The following is a 17,661-nucleotide window of genomic DNA, read 5'->3' on the forward strand; positions in this document are numbered from 1 at the left end:
GTGCCTCTCTCTGACAACTGTATCTCATGTCACAGGGAGGCCGAGAGCCCGAGGAGGCCCCCGAGGGCAATGGCAGTGGGTTGAGGACCCAGCGGGAGAGGACCCTCTTGAAGCCATTTGACAATAAAGGAAAGGAAGGGGGAAGGGGCGGCGTTTCCAGGCCGAGGGGGTGGTGAGCACGTTCACAGGTTAGACGGAAGTTACACTGTCAAGGTGAGGATGCAGAAGAGGAGATGGTTGAGGAGAGGGACCAGACCAGGGTGGGATGAAGGCAGGACCACCCGGAGGCCCTTGGCAGCTAAGAGAAGCCTTGAAGGTCCCATCTAGGAGCTTCTCCAAGCCTGGGAAGTCCAGGTCCTGGCAGGGAGCTGAAGGCACATTCACAGGGGTGTGGAGTGATGGAGGGGAGTTTCCTGAAGGGACTCCATAGGGAGTGGGCAGGGCTCAGAGAAACCACAAAGGATAGTGCAGGGCCCAGAGCTAGTATGAGTGAGGACTGTTCCCACCCCCAGAGCTGAGGGGTGAGGGGCAGGGGCATTTCCTGGGACCCGGAGACCCTGAGGGCTGGGTAGAGTCCTCTGAGGGAAGCTGTGTGGCCCCAGAGAATGGAAGCCAGGGGAGTAAGTACCCCAAGCTCTCTCCCTGCTCTGATCTCTAACCCCCCCATTGGCCAAACCCAACCAGAAACCAGACACAAGGAGCCCATCAGCCCATGGATGTAGCCGCACAGGTGGGCCTGCTGGGCAGAGGGCGCCGTGTAAAGGGATGGAGGAGGGTTGGGAGAAGCAGACGGAGGATGCAGGCAGGTGCAGGAGGTGAAGACCTTGGAGGCTGTTGTCAAAGTAGAATGAAAAGCCTGAGAGCAGGGACCTGCTGGCTGGGGGGCCCAAAGGGCACTGGGCCAGCCTCAGGACAGAAGTGTGAGGGTGGCAGGAGGGTTTGGGGGCCGGGATGGACTTGAAGGAGCTGGTGAGCTTGAGCAGGGCCCAGGCTGGGTGAGCATAGGGCATTACCCATAGGGAGCAAACAGGGAGCAAAGGCTACGTGACTCAAGGAGAGGACGAGACAGAGGATAAGGAAGGCCGGGAGTGGGAGGTTATGGTCTGAGATGGGGCTTCCCAGTGCCAGGTGATGCAAGGTTGAAACCTAGCTCCAAAGGACGGTTCCAGGTACACGTCAAACCTCAGCGACAATGTCAGTGAACCTCAGGGCAATGTCATAACTAAGTCAGCTTCCTGAGGAGGCTTCCTTAAAGCACAGGGGTCATCAGAGCAGATGGTCATTGTTAATAGAAGTTGAAACGTCTCAATATTTTATGGACTCACTATATACTTTTTAAAGACATTTTCAATGCAGGAGCCTTAAAAAATGCACTTGTTTTGTATATTAGGTCCTGCCTGTCTCCTCTCTCATTATTAAATCACTCTCTACTCTGAAAATCACAGGGTACAAATCAAGGGTACAAGTTTTGGAATTAGACTTGGGTTCAAACCCTGACATTGCCCTGGGCCAGCATCCTGATGTTGAGTGAGTCCCTTCATCTTAGCCATTTTTTAAATCGTGGTAAAATACCTATAAAGTTTACCGTCTTAACCACTTTTAAGTGTACAGATCAGTAGTTGTAAGTTATTCACATTGTTGTGCAACCAGCCTCAGAATTTTTCATCTTGCAAAACTGAAACTGTACCCATTAAACAACAATTCCCCGTTTCCCCTTCCCCAGCTCCTGGCAACCCCCGTTCTATTTTGTTTCTATGAGCTTGACTACTTTATGTACCTCACATAGTGGAATCATACAAAATTTGCTTTTTTGTGACACTTATTTCACATCATGTCCTCACGGTTCATCCATGTTGTAGCATGTGTCAGAATTTCCTTCCTCCTACACTGAATAATATTCCACTGTATGGATGGACCACATTTTGCTTATCCAATCATCAGTCAGTGGGCACTTGGGTGGCTTCCACCTTTTGGCAATTGTGAATAATGCTACTATAAACACGAGTGTACAAATATCTCTTTAAGTTCCTGCTTTCAATTCTTTGGGGTATATACCCAGAAGTGGACTTGCTGGATCATATGATAATTTTATTCTAAATTGTTTGAGAAGCTGCTCTACTGTTTTCCATATCAGCTGCACCATTTTACATTCTCAGCGGTACATAAGTGTTCCCCTACTCTACATCCTTGCCAACACTTGTTATTTTCTGTTGCTGTTTGTTTGTTTTTGATAGTAGCCATCCTAATGGGTATGAGGTGGTATCTCACTGTGGTTTTGATTTGAATTTCCCTAATGACTAGTAATGTTGAGCATCTTTTTATATGCTTGTTGGACATTTATATATCTTCTTTGGAGAAATGTCTATTCCAGTTCTTTGCCCATATTTGATCAGGTTATTTGGGGGTTCTTTTTTGTTGTTGTTGTTGAGTTATAGTTCTCTATATATTCTTCATATTGACCCTTTTTCAGATTTGTGATTTGCAACTATTTTCTCCCATTCTCTAGATGGCCTTTCACCCTGTTTATTGTGTCCTTTGATTCACAGAAGTTTTAATTTTTGATATAGTTGAATTTATCTATTTTTACTTTTGCTGCCTATGCTTTTGGTATCATATCCCAAAATGCGTTGCCAAATCCAATGTCATAAAGCTTTCCTCCTGTGCTTTCCTCTAAAAGTTTTATAGTTTTAGACTCTGTTTAAGTCTTTGATCCACTTTGAGTTAATTTTTATACATGGTGTAAGGTAAGAGTTCAACTTAATTCTTTTGCAGTCTTTCCCAGCATCATTTGTTGAAAATACTGTTCTCTCCCCATTGAATAATCTTGGCACCCTTGTCAAAAGTCATTTGACCATATATGCAAACTTTTATTTCTGTGCTCTCTATTCTATTCTATTGACCTATGTGCTGACCTTATGTCAGTATCACACTGTTTTGATTGCTGTACCTTTGTATGCAGTAAGTTTTGAAATCAGGAAGTGTGAGACCTCCAACTTTGCTTTTCTTTCTCAAGAGTATTTTGGCTATTTGGGGTCCACTGAGATTCCATATGAATTTTAGGATGGATTTTTCTATTTCTGCAAAAATTGCTGTTGGGATTTTGAATCTGTAGATCCTGCTATGTAGTAATGACATCTTAACAATATTAAGTCTTCCAACCCACGAATACAGGGTGTCTTTCCATTTATTTGTGTCTTTAATTTCTTTCAGAAGCACTTTGTAGTTTTCAGTGTACACATCTTTTACCACCTTGGTTAAATTTATCCCAAAATATGTTATTCTTTTTGATGCTATTGTAAATGAAATTATTTTCTTAACTTCCTTTTCAGATTGTTCATTGTGAGCATATAGAAACACAACTGATGTTTGTGTGTTGATTTTGTGTCCTACGATTTTGCTAGTGAATGGTATTTTTTAGTTCTAAGAGGGTTGTGGTTTTTCATGGACTCTTTAGGATTTTGTACATGTAAGATCATGTTGCCTGTGAACAGAGATAATTTGACTCCTTCCTTTCGAATTTGGATGTCTTTATTTCTTTTTCTTGTATAATTGCTCTGGCTAGGACTTCCAGTACTTTGTTGAATAGAAGTGGCAAAAGCAGGTATCCTTATCTTATTCTTGAAATTAGAGGAAAAGCTTTCAGTCTTTCACCTTTGAGTATGCTGCTACCTGTGGGCCTTTCATGTTTGACCTTTATTATGTTGAGGTAATTTCCCTCTATTCCCTGTTTGTTGAGTGCTTTTATCATGAAAGAGCGTTGCATTTTGTCAAATGCTTTTTGTACGTCCATCGAGATGATCATTGTTTTCCTTCTTTCTGTTAATGTGATGTATTACGTGGATTAATTTTCATATGTTGAACCATCAGGTCTGCATTCCAAGAACAAATCCCACTTGGTCATAGTGTATGATCCTTTTACTGTGCTGTTGCATTCGGTTTCCTCCTGTTTGGTTGAGGACTGTGGTGTCGGTGTTCACAAGAGATACTGGTCTGTGGTTGTCCTGTCGTGTCCTTGTCTGGGTTTGGGATCAAGGTAATGCTGTCCTCTCACTTCAGCCTTTGAGTCTCAGCTTCTTCCTCTCTAAGGTGGAGATAACACTAAAGTCCCTGTTTAGGGCCGTCATGCAGATTAAATGGTAAAAATGCACACAAAATGCTTCAGCAGGGCCCAGTTCACAGGAAGCCCTCAAAATATGTTAGAGGAGGATAAGGATAATAATAAAAATAATAATGAATAAATAACAGTTCATCTCATAGTGGGACAGCTCAGTAGGCTGGGGCTTATAGACTCAGTCTGTATTAGCAGCAGGGCGTCTGTCCAGGAGCAGCATTTAGCAATTTTCCAGGTAAAGGGAGCGAGTGATATTATAGGGCCGAACTAGGAAGCTGTCTCCTGGCCTAACATGTGGTAGAGGCTCACCCAACTTTGTGGAGTCATTGAAAACTTCCTGCTTGCTTTGATGTCTTAATAATGGCCTGACAGTTTTTGAGGAACTGAACGCAGTGAAGCCTGGCAAGAGACAAACAAAATGTCACAGACAGAATTTCTCTCATTCATGGGTTATCAAGGGTTCAAAGGACACAAAGATCAATGGCAATGGTGATGAAGATGATGTGGGTGACATTTTCCAAAGAGCTAATGTGTTTTCATTTTTTTTAATACTTTATTTTTTTGAACAGTTTTAGGTTTACAGGAATTTTAGCAGAGAATACAGAGAGTTCCCATATATCCACCCCTCCAATACACACAGTTTCCCCTATTATTAACCTCATGCATTAGTGCAGTACATTCGTTACAACTGATGAACCAATATTGATATGCTATTATTAACTAAGTCCATAGTTTACATTAGGGTTCACTCTTTGCGTTGTACGTCCTTTCGTTTTGACAAATGTATAGTGACAAGTATCCACCATTACAGTATCATAAAAAATATTTTCACTGCCCTGAAATCCCCTGTGCCCCTCGTCTTCATCCTGAGCCCCAGAGCCCCTGTGCCCCTGGCAAGCACTGATCTTTTACTCTCCTTATAGTTTTACTTTTTCCAGAATTTCATACAGTTGGAATCATACGGTATGTAACCTTTTCAGACTAGGTTCTTTCACTAAGCAATATGCATTTAAGATTCCTCCATGTCTTTTTTGTTATTTGATAACTCGTTTATTTTTATCACTAGTATTTCATTGTATGGATGTACCACAATTTGTCTATCCATTTACCTTTTAAAGGACATCTTGGTTGCTTCCAGTTTTGGGCAGTTATGAATAAAGATGCTGTAAGCATGTATCCAAAATAAATGAGTCTTCATGGATATAGAGAACAGACTGTGGTTGCCAAGGGGGAGGGGGTTGAGGGAGAGATGGAGTGGGGGGTTGAGGTTAGCAGATGTGAGCTGTTACCTCCAGGATGGAGAAACAACAAGGTCCTACTGTAGAGCACAGGGAACTATATTCAATATCCTGTGATAAACCATAATGGAAAAGAATATTTTAAAAAGAATGTATATATATGTATAACTGAATCACTTTGCTGTACAGCAGAAATTAATACAACATTGTAAATCGACGACATTTCAATAAAATAAATAAATAAACAATATAAATGAGTCTTAAAAATCAACAATAAGAAACCAAACAACCCAACTTAAAAATGGGCAAAAGAGCTCAACAGACACCTCACCAGAGAAAATCTACAGATGTCAAATAAGCATATGAAAAGATGTTAAACATCATATATCATTAAGGAATTTCAAATAAACATGAAATATCTCTTCATTTATTTAGACTACTTTGATTTCTTTCATCAACATTTTGTAGTTTTCTTCATATACCTCTTCATATACCTAAGTATTTTGTTAGATTTATTCCTAAGTACTTCATTTTTTTTTTGGTGCTAATGTAAATGGTGTTGTGTTTTTAATTTCATATTCCACTTGTTCATTGTTGGTATATAGGAAAGCAATTGACTTTTGTATATTAATCATGTATTCTGCCACCTGGGTACAATTGCTCATTAGTTCCAGGAGGGCTTTTTGTCGGTTCTTTGGGATTTTCTGCATAGACAATCATGCCATCTGCAAAATGGGCAAAAGATCTGAACAAACACCTCACCAAAGAAGATTTCTTTTTCCTTCCCAATCTATCTTTTATTCTCTTTTCTTGCCTTGTTGCATTAGCTAGGACATACAGTACAATGTTGAAAATGAGTGGTGAAAGGGGACATCTTCACCTTATTCCTGATCTTAATTGGAAAGTTTCTAGGTTCTCACCATTAAATATGACGTTAGCTTTAGGGTTTTTATAGATGTACTTTATCAGGTTGAGGAAGTTCCCCTCCATCCCTAATTTGCCAAGAGTTGTTGTGGTGGTTTGGTGGTTTGTTAGTTTATCATGGATGGTGTTTAATTTTGTCAAATGCTCTTTTTGCATCTACTGTTATGATAATGCGATTTCTCTTCTCTGCGCTGTTGATGTGATGGATTACATTAATTGATTTCCAAATGTTGAACCAGCCTTGCATACCTGGAATAAATCCCACTTGACTGTGGTGTAGAAGTCTTTTTATACATCACTGGATTCAATTTGCTAATATTTTGTTGAGGATTTTGCATCTATGTTCATGGGAGGTATTGGTCTGCAATTTTCCTGTTTTGCAATATCTTTATCTGGTTTTGCTATTAGAATAAGCTTGGCCTCACAGAATGAGCTGGGAAGTGTTCTCTCTTCTTCTATTTTCTGGAAGAGATTATTTAGAACTGATATCATTCTTTCCTTAATGTTTGATAGAATTGACCAGTGAACCCATCCAGGCCTGGTGCTTTCCATTTTGGAAGGTTATTCATTATTGATTCAAATTCTTTACTAGATATGAGTCTATTCAGAGTATTTATTTCTCCTTGTGTGAGTTTCAGTAGATTGTGTCTTTCAAGGAAATGGTCCACTTCATTAACTTATAAAATCTGTGGGCATAGAATTATTCATAATATTCCTTTATTATCCCTTCAGTGTCCATGAGATCAGTAGTGATGCCATCGCTTTCATTTCTGATTTGAGTAATTTGTATCTTCTCTCTTTTTTTCTTGGTTATCCTGCTAGAGGTTTGTCAATTTTATTGATCTTTACAAAAAAAAAAAAAAACCAAACAGCTCTTTATTTTGCTGACTTTTCTCTATTGTTTTCCTGCTTTTTATTTCATTCATTGCTTCTTTTCTTGTGCTTGTGGTAGGCTTATATTGCTCTTCTTTCTCTAGTTTCATAAGGTGGAAGCTTAGATCTTTTCAAATGTATGCCTTCAATGCCATAAACTTCCCTCCAAGCACTGCTTTCACTGCATCTTGCAAATTTTCATAGGTTGTATTTTCATTTTCATTTAGCTCAAGATAAATTTTTATTTCCCATGAGACTCCCTCCTTGACCCATCTGTTATTTAGAGGTGTGTTGTTTAATCTCCAAATATTTGGGGATTTTCCAGCTGTCTTTCTGGTATTGGTTTCTAGCCTAATTCCATTGTGTTCTGAAAACGTACTTTGCATAATTTCTATCCTTTTACATTTGTTGAGGTATATTTTGTGGCCTGGAATGTGGTCTGCTTCATGAATGTTCCATGGGAGCTTGAGAAGGATGTGTGTTTTGTTGCTGTGGGATGAAGCTGTGTGGTTGCCAGTTAGATCCAGATGATGGTAGTGCTGTTCAGTTGAACTTCATTCTTCCTAATTTTCTGCCTGGTGGGTCTGCCCGTCACTGACAGAGGGCTGTTGAGGTCTCCAGCTACCATGATGGATTCATCTGCTTCTCCTTGCAGTTCTATCAGTTTTTGCCTTCCATACTTTGATGCTCTATTGTTGGGTACATACAATGAAGGACTGTTATGTCTGCTTGGAGAATCGACCCCTTTATCACTATGTATCGCCTCTCTTTATCCCTGATAACTTTCCTTCCTCTGAAGTTGGCTCTGCCTGAAATTAATAGAGCTACTCCTGCTTTCTTCTTGTGTTTCAGTATTTTAAGTGCCAAAGTGTTTGGTAGGAATTTGAAAAGTGGGTAAAGGCACAGTCATTTGAATCAGGCAAACCTGGGAACAAGCCAAGCGAGTCAAAGTGGCTGGCTGTGGGCACACTTAATCGTTCTATGCCTCAGTTTCCTCATCTAAGAAATGAGTAACTATCGGACCTACTGTACAGCACAGGGAACTATATTCAATATCTTGCAGTAACCTGTGATGGAAAAGAATCTGAAAAAGAATAGATATTATATATATGTATAACTGAATCACTTTGCTGTACACCTGAAACTAACACAACATTGTAAATCAACTAGACTTCAATAAAAAATAAATTTTTTTGAAATGAGGAAGTATCCCTTTGAATTATTGTGAAGATGAAACGGGATAATGCAGTAAAGCACAAATTTCCTGGCAGTTGTGTAATTACACATAATGTGTCATTAATATATTCTACTAATATATGCAGTTATATTATTATCTATTCATATACTATAAGCTATTATTAATATAAGCTATAGGTTATAATTATATTGTGGGACATTAGTATAGATTTCTAAGTCCAAGTACTCTCTATGAAAGTTGGGTGAGGCACTCTGAGAAGAGTGACTTAGAAAATAGTTGCAAAGTCTCAGGCTGGAGTGGATGGCTCACAGGCAGTGTCCTGAGAAGACAGAGGACTTCGCACGTGCCCTGCAGACCATAGTCCAGGGCGCCGGGGCCAGGGGGGGATGTGATATTTCCTCCTTGGTGCTGAGTTTTGCTCATTCTTCTTATTAAAGTGGTTACACAGGAGGTTTCTGACGCCACTGACAAATCACTGTCTGGGGTCTCTCTCTTTTGAGGGAAATGTGGTCACACCAGGGCCCCTATTGAAAAATAGATCATCTTTGGTTAGATAAATTCTGATTAGCTTTTAAGAAGCAACAGTAATAATTAAGCACATGGGAAAAACCTTCATTGTACACCAAGGCTTTTAAAAGGTAGTTATAAAACTATGTTTTGTGGTGTGAGCTCAATTGTGTTTAAACTTTTTAAAAAGATTGTAAGCATAGAGAAAAGACTGGAAGGATGTGAACCACCGTGTTCTCGGTGCCTGCCTCTGGGGGATGGGAGTCTAAGTGATTTTATGTCTTCTTTGTGTTTTTCTCTAGTTCTCATTTTCTGCATTATTACAAAAAACATGTTATTTTAAAAATGAATAGAACAAACAACAATTATTACAAAACCTCCCCTTAACTTTAACACTTGCAGTAAATGGACAGTTGTCACTTGCCGACTGACCTTTCTGGTTTGTGTTGGGCCATTTCTGCTGTCTTGCCACTCGGGACAACCAAAAGGATACTGGCATGGGATCAGAGAACTATCAAGTGGCCATTCCTGGCCAATTCCCCCCGAGTTCCCTCTTGCCTCTGTGTTGCCTGACGCCCTACCCCAAAACTGGGCATCTATTCTGGGTCTGCTGTCAGGGTCTGGTGACCCTCCACTCACTAGCTGTGTGGCCTTAGGCAAGTCACTTAACCTCTCTGACCCTCAGCATCCTCCTCTTAAAATGAGGATTGCAGTGACTGTCCAGCCAGATGAAGTGGTTAGCACATTGGGGCCCCCAGTGTCAGTGGCACTAGTTATTCCTTGTTATTCCTGTTATTGCTGGCTCTGACTGTCCCCCTTCTGCATTTCAGTCTGCAGACGTCGACAACCATCACGCACTCATTGAATATAATGAGGCCGAAAGCAGCTTTGTTCTCCACGACTTCAATTCCTGCAACGGCACGTTCGTCAATGAGTGCCACATTCAGAACGTGGCTGTGAAGCTCCTACCCGGAGACATCCTGAGGTTTGGGTCCAGAGGGCTGACCTACGAACTGGTCATCGAAAACCCAGCCTCGGTGAGTCCAGGCCCCTGCGGGGGTGGGGTGGGGTGGGGTGCAGAGGTGCCGTGTTGTGTCACCTTCTGTGCAGCCTAGGGCTCGGGTACGGCCACAGGTGGAGTTCGTCTGGAGCGCGTCACTCTTCCTTTCGCGATTCTGCGAAGTTCAGCCCCATCGCGTGGGTGCCCGGGGAGAGCGAGTCCTCCCGCCCTCTCCTGGGCATTTCTTGGAATTACATGCAAGGGTTGCCTAGCGACCAGCCCGGAGCGAGAGCGTTTTCCTGAAAAGTGAAGCTTGGCGAGGGGAGGTGGAAAGCAAGTGTGTGCTTTTGAAGATGCAGAGATGGATGCTTCCTTTTTAGGCAGATCAGTGCTCTGCAACTTCCTAGCTTTGTGACCTCGGCCAGGCTTCTCTGTATGCGTGGGTCTGGGTCTTCTCAGCGGTGCAGGGCGTTGAGAGAGTATCTATGTATAAAAAGTCAAAGTCTCTGGCCAGAGTAGACGCTCAAGGCCTGCCAGCTGTTATCACACCGGATCAGAAATGTTCCCGGGATCAGGACCTAAAGTATGGCCCCAGGTTAAGCGGAACGTAACCCAAAATTCGCCCAGCAAAGCTCAGTGACAAGAAGTATCTAGTTCAGTAGGGAGGCAGGATGGGGGCTGGTTAGCAACACAGTCCTGGGTCAGAACGCCAGCTCTGCCACTGGCCTACTCGGTGCGCTCTTGCACAAACCATTGGACCCCTCGGAACCTCGGTTTCCTCATCTACAAAATGGGGCCAACGACAGCAATGACCTTGCAGGCTTATCTCGAGGGCTAAATGAGATGGTTATCATTGTAAAGCTCCCAGAATAATGCCCATTCGTGGTGAGCACACTATTAATACCTGTCGTGTGTGTCCCAGAGAGACGGCGTGTTAACCTCACTCCCCAGCACCAAGAACCCTGCATGGACTGAGACCTCCGAGGCTTAAAGTCCTTTCTGGGACGAGGCTGGGTATAAATAAATAAAGTTTAGAGAATCTAGACAGAATCCTGGGGTGTGGGTCCACTAGGCAGCCTTAAATACTCACTCAGAGAAGATGAGCACCGTCCCTCAGGCTGCAGGGCCCGTGACACTGCATCCACCACGTTTGGCTTTGAAAACCTGGGACAGTTTTCTCCTGCTGCTTCTCAGCCCCCTTTTCCTCCTTGGACCAACATTAAAGTGTGCTCACTTGTGGGATGCACTGGGATCCACTGGCCGCCCTGAGGAGGGGCTCCTGACATAGAAGGTGTTGACCTGATCAGGGGTTCTCAACATGGGTTCTAAGGATCCCCCTCGTCCGAAGCACGTGGGGAGCAGACCAACAGTGCAGATCTGGGCTTCACCCCAGGCCTGAGGACTCATACTTAGGATTCCCAGATGAAATACAGGACACCCAGTTAAATCTGAATTTCAGATAAGCAACAAATAATTTTTATGTACAGGTGTGGCTCAACTATTGCAAGGAACCATTTATGCTAAAAAATTATTTGGTGTTTATCTGAAATTCAGATTTAACGGACACCCTATAGTTTATTATATATTGATTTATTCACTTCTTTATTTATGCGAAATCTGGCAACCATACACATCCTCCCTGGGAGTAGGGCCTGGGAATATGCATTCTCACAAGCTCCCTGATGATTCTGATGCACCGCCAATAGGAGGGAAACCGAAATTTAGAATCATTTGTATGGAACACTTACAGAATTTTTTAGGGATCAAAGAAAAGGGGATTTCACACTCCCAAGCCTGAAAATCCAAGTTCATGAAGTTTGATTCAATGTGCCCCAACATGTCTGATTCCAAGAATTTTTCAGGAATGTTCAGTCAAATTACAGGTTCCCAGGCCCCCTCCCTGGGAAATTCTGACGTTGTGGCTTGCCCGTGGGGAGAAGAAGAGGGGGAGCAGCAAACAATATCTGCATTTTTTTCTTCTTTTTTCCTACAAAGATATTTATTGAACTATTATTGATAGGGGCATAAAATTTGAAACCTAAATTTCCATCCAAAGGGGGCATTGTTTAATAAATTATATTGTTTAATATATTCTAAGGAGTTTAATATGTTATAAGGAGTTCGTTATATATGGAATACTCTTCTGCCTTTTTAAAACACAGCTTTATTAAGATATAATTGACATGCAATAAACAGCACATGTTTAAAGTCTGTAAGTGGATGGGCTTTGACATATGGGTACACCTGTGAAACCATAGCCACAATCAAGACAGTGAACAGCTCCTTCATCCTCCAAAGTTTCCTCCCCATCACAGCATGTGTTTGTTTGCTTGCTTGCTCTTAACAGCTTCACTGAAGTACAATTTACATAACAGAAACTTCACCCATTTGAAGTGTCCAATTCAATCAATTTGAATATATTGATGGAGTTGTGCAGCCATCACCACAACCTGCTCTCAGAACATTTTCCTCCATTTCTATCACCCCAAACCTCGGAGAAACCTTGGAGGTATTTCATTTTGGGGTTTGTTTTTAACTTTTAATTTTCAAAATTATGGTAAAATACACATAAAATTTACCATCTTAACCATGTTTCAGTGTACAGTTCACAGTGGCATTAAATCTATTCACACTGTTGTGCAGCCATCACCCCCATCCATCTTCAGAACTTTGTTCATCTTCCCAAACTGAAACTCTATGCCCATCACATCAAACCCCCTGCTTCCTTCCTCCCCTCCCACCATGCTTTCTGTGTCTGTGAATTGGACTATTCTAGGTTCCTCATATAAATGGTATCTTACATTGTTTGTCCTTTTGTGACCATCTTATTTCACTTAGTATGATATCCTCATGGTTCATTCCAGTTGAATATTTCATTGTATGGATTCACCACATTTTGTTTACCTGTTCATCCATCCATGGCCACTTGGGTTGCTTCCACCTTTTGGCCATTTTGAGTAAGTTTGTTATGCACACGGGTGTACATCTATGGAATGGGGACTTTATTTTACAAGGTGCTTCTTATATAATTGTGGGAAAAAGTGATGACGACCTCTAACCTTGAGTAGATAAGACGGAAGAAGATGCTTTGTAAGAAGAGAAACCAGGAGAGCAGCAGGAGGAATCACTGACGTGAACAGCACTGTGCTAAGCAATTCACCTGCTCTCCCTTATTTCACGCTCATAGCAACCTATGAGATGGGTTCTTCCATGATCCCCATTTTACAGAAAAGGAATCTGAAACTCAGAGAGGTTAAGTAATTTCCCCAGGGCCACACAGCTAGTCAGTGCAAATTAAACACTATCCCCACTTGCGGAAAAAGGAGGGGAGAAAACCATTTAGTCTGATGCTAGCTGGAGCAGTAGCCTTGACTGGTTTTCACACCGAGGAAAGCATACTCTCACGGTCACTCGAATATACACGGATTTTTTCAATTCTTATTCCTACACGCACTTGCACCTTGCTTCATTCCTCGGTTGACTGCAGGCAGCTGCACAAGTGTTCCCCTGGCCTGTGCCCAGGGCACTTTGCAGGACTCTCCACAGCCCCATCTTCTCAAAAGTGCTCTCTGCCGGGGCGTCGCCAGCTTGAGAAGCTTCCATCCATGACGCTCATATTCATGGAGGGGTCCTTTGCAGCGTCTGTGTGAGGGCGGCCTGTGGACTGACTGACACCTTCCTACAAATTCCACTTCCTGATGACCCCAAGCTGCTGGCTATTTAAAAGAAGAGAAAGGAAGAGGGGAAAAGGGAGAGGTATTGAAGAGCATCTCTCATCAAATATTTTGAAGCCCAGTTTTTCTAAAAAATTCGTGGCCGTCTTGCTTCCGGCCTATTCTTGTTTCCAATTGATTTTGGGGTCCGTGGTGAGGGCGCTGTGTTTCCTCCTTGGATGGAGTTTCCACGGAGGACTGCCCTGATATCATACAGATTCAGTATGATGAGAACTGTTCTTCTCCCGACAAAGAGTTCCCAAATGAAAGCATTTATTTCAGGCTTTGTGGTGACCCTAACCAGTAGAGGAGGGTGTGACGGCATTTTATTGGGGGAGGCGGGGGAGGTGCGGGCGGTTAGGAATCCAGATGTGTTTGCAGATGTCTCAGTGGTTAGAGCACGTGCCCTGAGGTCAGGCTGACTCCAGCGCCGTCCCAGCCCTGCTCTTGACCGGCTTTTATACTGGACGTGCCCAAATCATCTACCTCTCAGGGCCTCGGTCCCCACTCCTGTAACAATAGTTCCTACCACCTTGAGTGACTGTGGAATTAAGTGGGCAAAGTGCGTAAATTGCTTAGTCCAGCGTCTGGCACCTAATAAGCACATGATAACCCTCAGCTTTAGAGTCAAGCAAACCAGCATGGAGCAGCCAAGATGCCTCCTTTGTAAGTGTCCTTATGGACAGGGAAACCTCCCAAGACCTGCCCACGCTAGCAGATAAATACATTTGCAGATAAATTACCCATAGAATAACATACAAGATGGAAAAATATAAAGAAAAACTCTTGTTTGACAAAGTGCATTGGCAGCCAGGTTGTGCCCAGGACCATCCTTTTTTTTTTTTTTTGTGGTCGCGGGCCTCTCACTGTTGTGGCCTCTCCCGTTGCAGAGCACAGGCTCCGGACGTGCAGGCTCAGCGGCCATGGCTCACAGGCCCAGCCGCTCCGCGGCATGTGGGATCTTCCCGGACCGGGGCCCAAACCCGTGTCCCCTGCATCGGCAGGTGGACTCTCAACCACTGCACTACCAGGGAAGCCCCCAGGACCATACTGTGTAAATTATAGCTCTCTCATCAAAGTATTACCTAGGGCTGCCATGTTGCACAACTCCAGGGTCACCATTCACAACGTAGTCCATGTGGATGGCGCCCACTGAAGTTGTGCAGGACATAACCCGCAGGGCCATCTGCAATGCCCTGAAGCAACCGTTGATTAATCCCATAGAGTCTTGGCACCAGGCGTGGGAAATTGAAGTCCCAGAGTCAGGTGTGCTGCCGTGTTGTGTGTTTTGTTGGTTGTTGCCTTTACTCGTGCTTTCTGAGCTCTGGGAAAGGAGGTGTGGAAACAAGTTGTGCTAGTCACAGTGGCGCCGTTCTTACAAGGCAGCTGAGTAAGGAAACCCACGTCACCCATATGTATCAATCATGTCTCTCTCTGTTCTGAAATACGGCAAAACAGATGGAAATGGCCACAATGAAAAAGGAAGCCAGGGGCCACAAATGACGTGCCAAGTTGTTCCATGAGGGGTTGACAGCTCCTTGTCGGCAGCCCCCATCCCCATGACAGCCTGTGTCTGGCCTTCCCTGTAGCCTGCTCTGCCCTGTTCCCAGTCCAGCCAGGCTCTCCCACTTGGCTCCTGGATACTGTCTTCTGTCCCTGCAATGTCATGACGTTCTGTCTTGTGAGAAGCGCGCCCTCTGTCGGCCAATATTCCTTGCTGCTTTAATGGGGAAGCTCTGCAGAACACAATCCAGAAAGCAAGGGCTTTGGAGTTGGATGGACCCAAGTTGAAATGCCAGCTTCAACTGAATTTACCTTTCTGAGCTTCAATTTCCAATTTCTGCCAAGGAGCTACTCATTAATCCCAGGTCCCCTTTCCCCCTTCAGTTGTTTTTATAGAGGTCCCTGGGACCACCCCTATCATGGCATAAACTGAGGCTCAGAGAGTTTCAGCGACTTCCCCAAGGTTAGGCATCAGTCTTATAGATCCAGAGCCAGGATTAAAAGCCAGCTCTCCTGAGTCTTTTGGAGGCTTTTCCTACTAGCACGAAGCATCGTGGGGCCGTGAGAGCCCAGGCAGGTCCTTCACTGCCCAGCGGTTAAGGAAGGTCTTGCAATTCGCAGTCCAACCTGTAATTTCACACGCTGACAGGGGATGATTCATTATGTGGGTAAAAACGAAAGCCACTGATAATAGAAGAAAATGCATTTTCAGTTACCTGGCTTCCTTGCTTGTTTGGCTCCACTAACTTATTTTTAGGCTGCACTAACACCGGATCTTACTTCCTCAACCGGGGATCAAACCTGCACCACCTGCATTGGAAGCGTGGAGTCTTAACCACTGGACGGCCAGGGAAGTCCTTGGCTCCACTAACTGTTTTTTCTTTAATTATGTTATTTATTTTGTTTATTTATTTTTGGCTGCATTGGGTCTTCGTTGATGCACGCGGGCTTTCTCTAGTTGCGGCGAGCGGGGGCTACCCTTCGTTGCAGTGCGCGGGTTTCTCATTGCGGTCGCTTCTCTTGTTGCGGAGCATGGGCTCTAGGTGCGTGGGCTTCAGTAGTTGTGTCACGCGGGCTCAGTAGTTGTGGCTCGCGGGCTCTAGAGCACAGGCTCAGTAGTTGTGGCCCATGGGCTTAGTTGCTCCGCGGCATGTGGGATCTTCCTGGACCAGGGCTCGAATCCCTGTCCCCTGCATTGGCAGGCGGATTCTTAACCACTGCACCCCCAGGGAAGTCCACCCACTAACTCTCTACCAGGGATATTGCTGCCGTTCCTGGACAAATTCAGTTGCGCCCTTTCTTCTCCTTTTTTGACGATGGTGATCACACCTGGTGGCTAATGTTTTATGCTCATTTATTATGGACCAGGACGTGTTCACAGCATTTCAGGTGCACTATCTCACCCACTTCTCACAGACTAAGAAATGGCTGTTGGTATCCCTGTGTCTTACAGACAAGGCACAGAAATGACACACTCGTCAGGGTCCCAGAGACGGAGCAGAGCCGGGAGCCGGACCAGAGTCTGTGTGACGCCGGATCCCAAGGTCTTAACCTGAGGTCGGCACGTTATGGCCCAGGGCCAAGTGCGGTCCATCGCCTGTTTCTGTAAAGTTTCCTGGGAACACAGCCATCCCATTCATTTCAGTATTGCCTGTGTTGTCGGCTACAATGGCAGAGTAAGCTGGGCAGATCCTATGGCCCACAGGGCTGGAAATGCTTACTGTCTGGCTCTACAGAAAACGTTGACCAGCCTCTGCCTGTAACACTATGCAGTCCTGCCTCTTTCATTTGACTTGGTTTCTAAAAGAAGAACTTAAAATAGAGGGGGGAGCTGGGGAGAAAGAACTCACTCAGATTGAGCCTTACTGTGTGCCAGGAAATGTGCTGGTTAATTGCTTAAGTTTACTGAGGAATAAGAAAAAACAGACAAGCTGGAAAACTAAATTTTGAACAGGCTTTTCAATACCTCTTTAAAAAAGAGCTGGAAATATGTGGTTCTAAATATACATACACATATATATGCATTTGCAAATATAGTAATAATATAATTACATTAACATGGATCTGATAAATGTACTAGACATTAACATATTATATATACAACAGATGCATATTATAAATTTTACCTGTTTCTTCAACTGGAAAGTTTTCTTTTAAAACTGTGGACTGTTGGGAATTCCCTGGTGGTCCAGTGGTTAGGACTCAGTGCTCTCAGTGCTCTCACTGCTGAGGGCCTGGATTCAATTCCCGGTCAGGTAACTAAGATCCCACAAGTGCACGGCGAGGCCAAAAAACGAAATAAATGAAACTATGGAATGTCTTCCCTGAGTCACTTTTGAAGCAGAAATTTGGGGTTTGTAGTCTGAAGCCTGCTGTAGCTAGAGAACTATTTATCTATCAAAGTTTCTCTAAGCAGCGTTTTACTACTTGTCTTATGACTGATTCCTTGATCTTAAATCATTCTTCTCTGGAGATGCTGCTTTACTTTTATAAGTTGAAAGGTAAACTTGGTGCATGATGACAGTCTGGTGGGTTTTATTTGAGCATGTCATAACCTTTAAAACAACTTTCACTCTGAGTACATAGTGATGCTT

General features: G+C 43.6%; 1 protein-coding gene and 1 pseudogene across 2 annotated transcripts in view; one reads left to right on the forward strand and one right to left on the reverse strand.

The window, feature by feature from the left end:
• The window catches only part of LOC308620769 (centrosomal protein of 78 kDa-like), a 571,052-nt pseudogene that overhangs the window by 238,264 nt on the left and 315,127 nt on the right, over positions 1-17,661 (reverse strand). The window lies entirely within an intron of this gene.
• The window catches only part of LOC308621086 (forkhead-associated domain-containing protein 1-like), a gene marked incomplete at its 3' end in the record, with an annotated part of 102,156 nt that overhangs the window by 10,945 nt on the left and 73,550 nt on the right, over positions 1-17,661 (forward strand). Inside the window, 1 exon segment of the mRNA XM_081241258.1 lies at positions 9,682-9,888. Within this exon segment, the coding sequence (XP_081097384.1) occupies positions 9,682-9,888 (207 nt within the window).

The sequence above is a fragment of the Mesoplodon bidens genome, assembly GCF_964165515.1.
Source record: "Mesoplodon bidens genome assembly, chromosome: 7".
Classification (NCBI taxonomy): Eukaryota; Metazoa; Chordata; class Mammalia; order Artiodactyla; family Ziphiidae; genus Mesoplodon; species Mesoplodon bidens.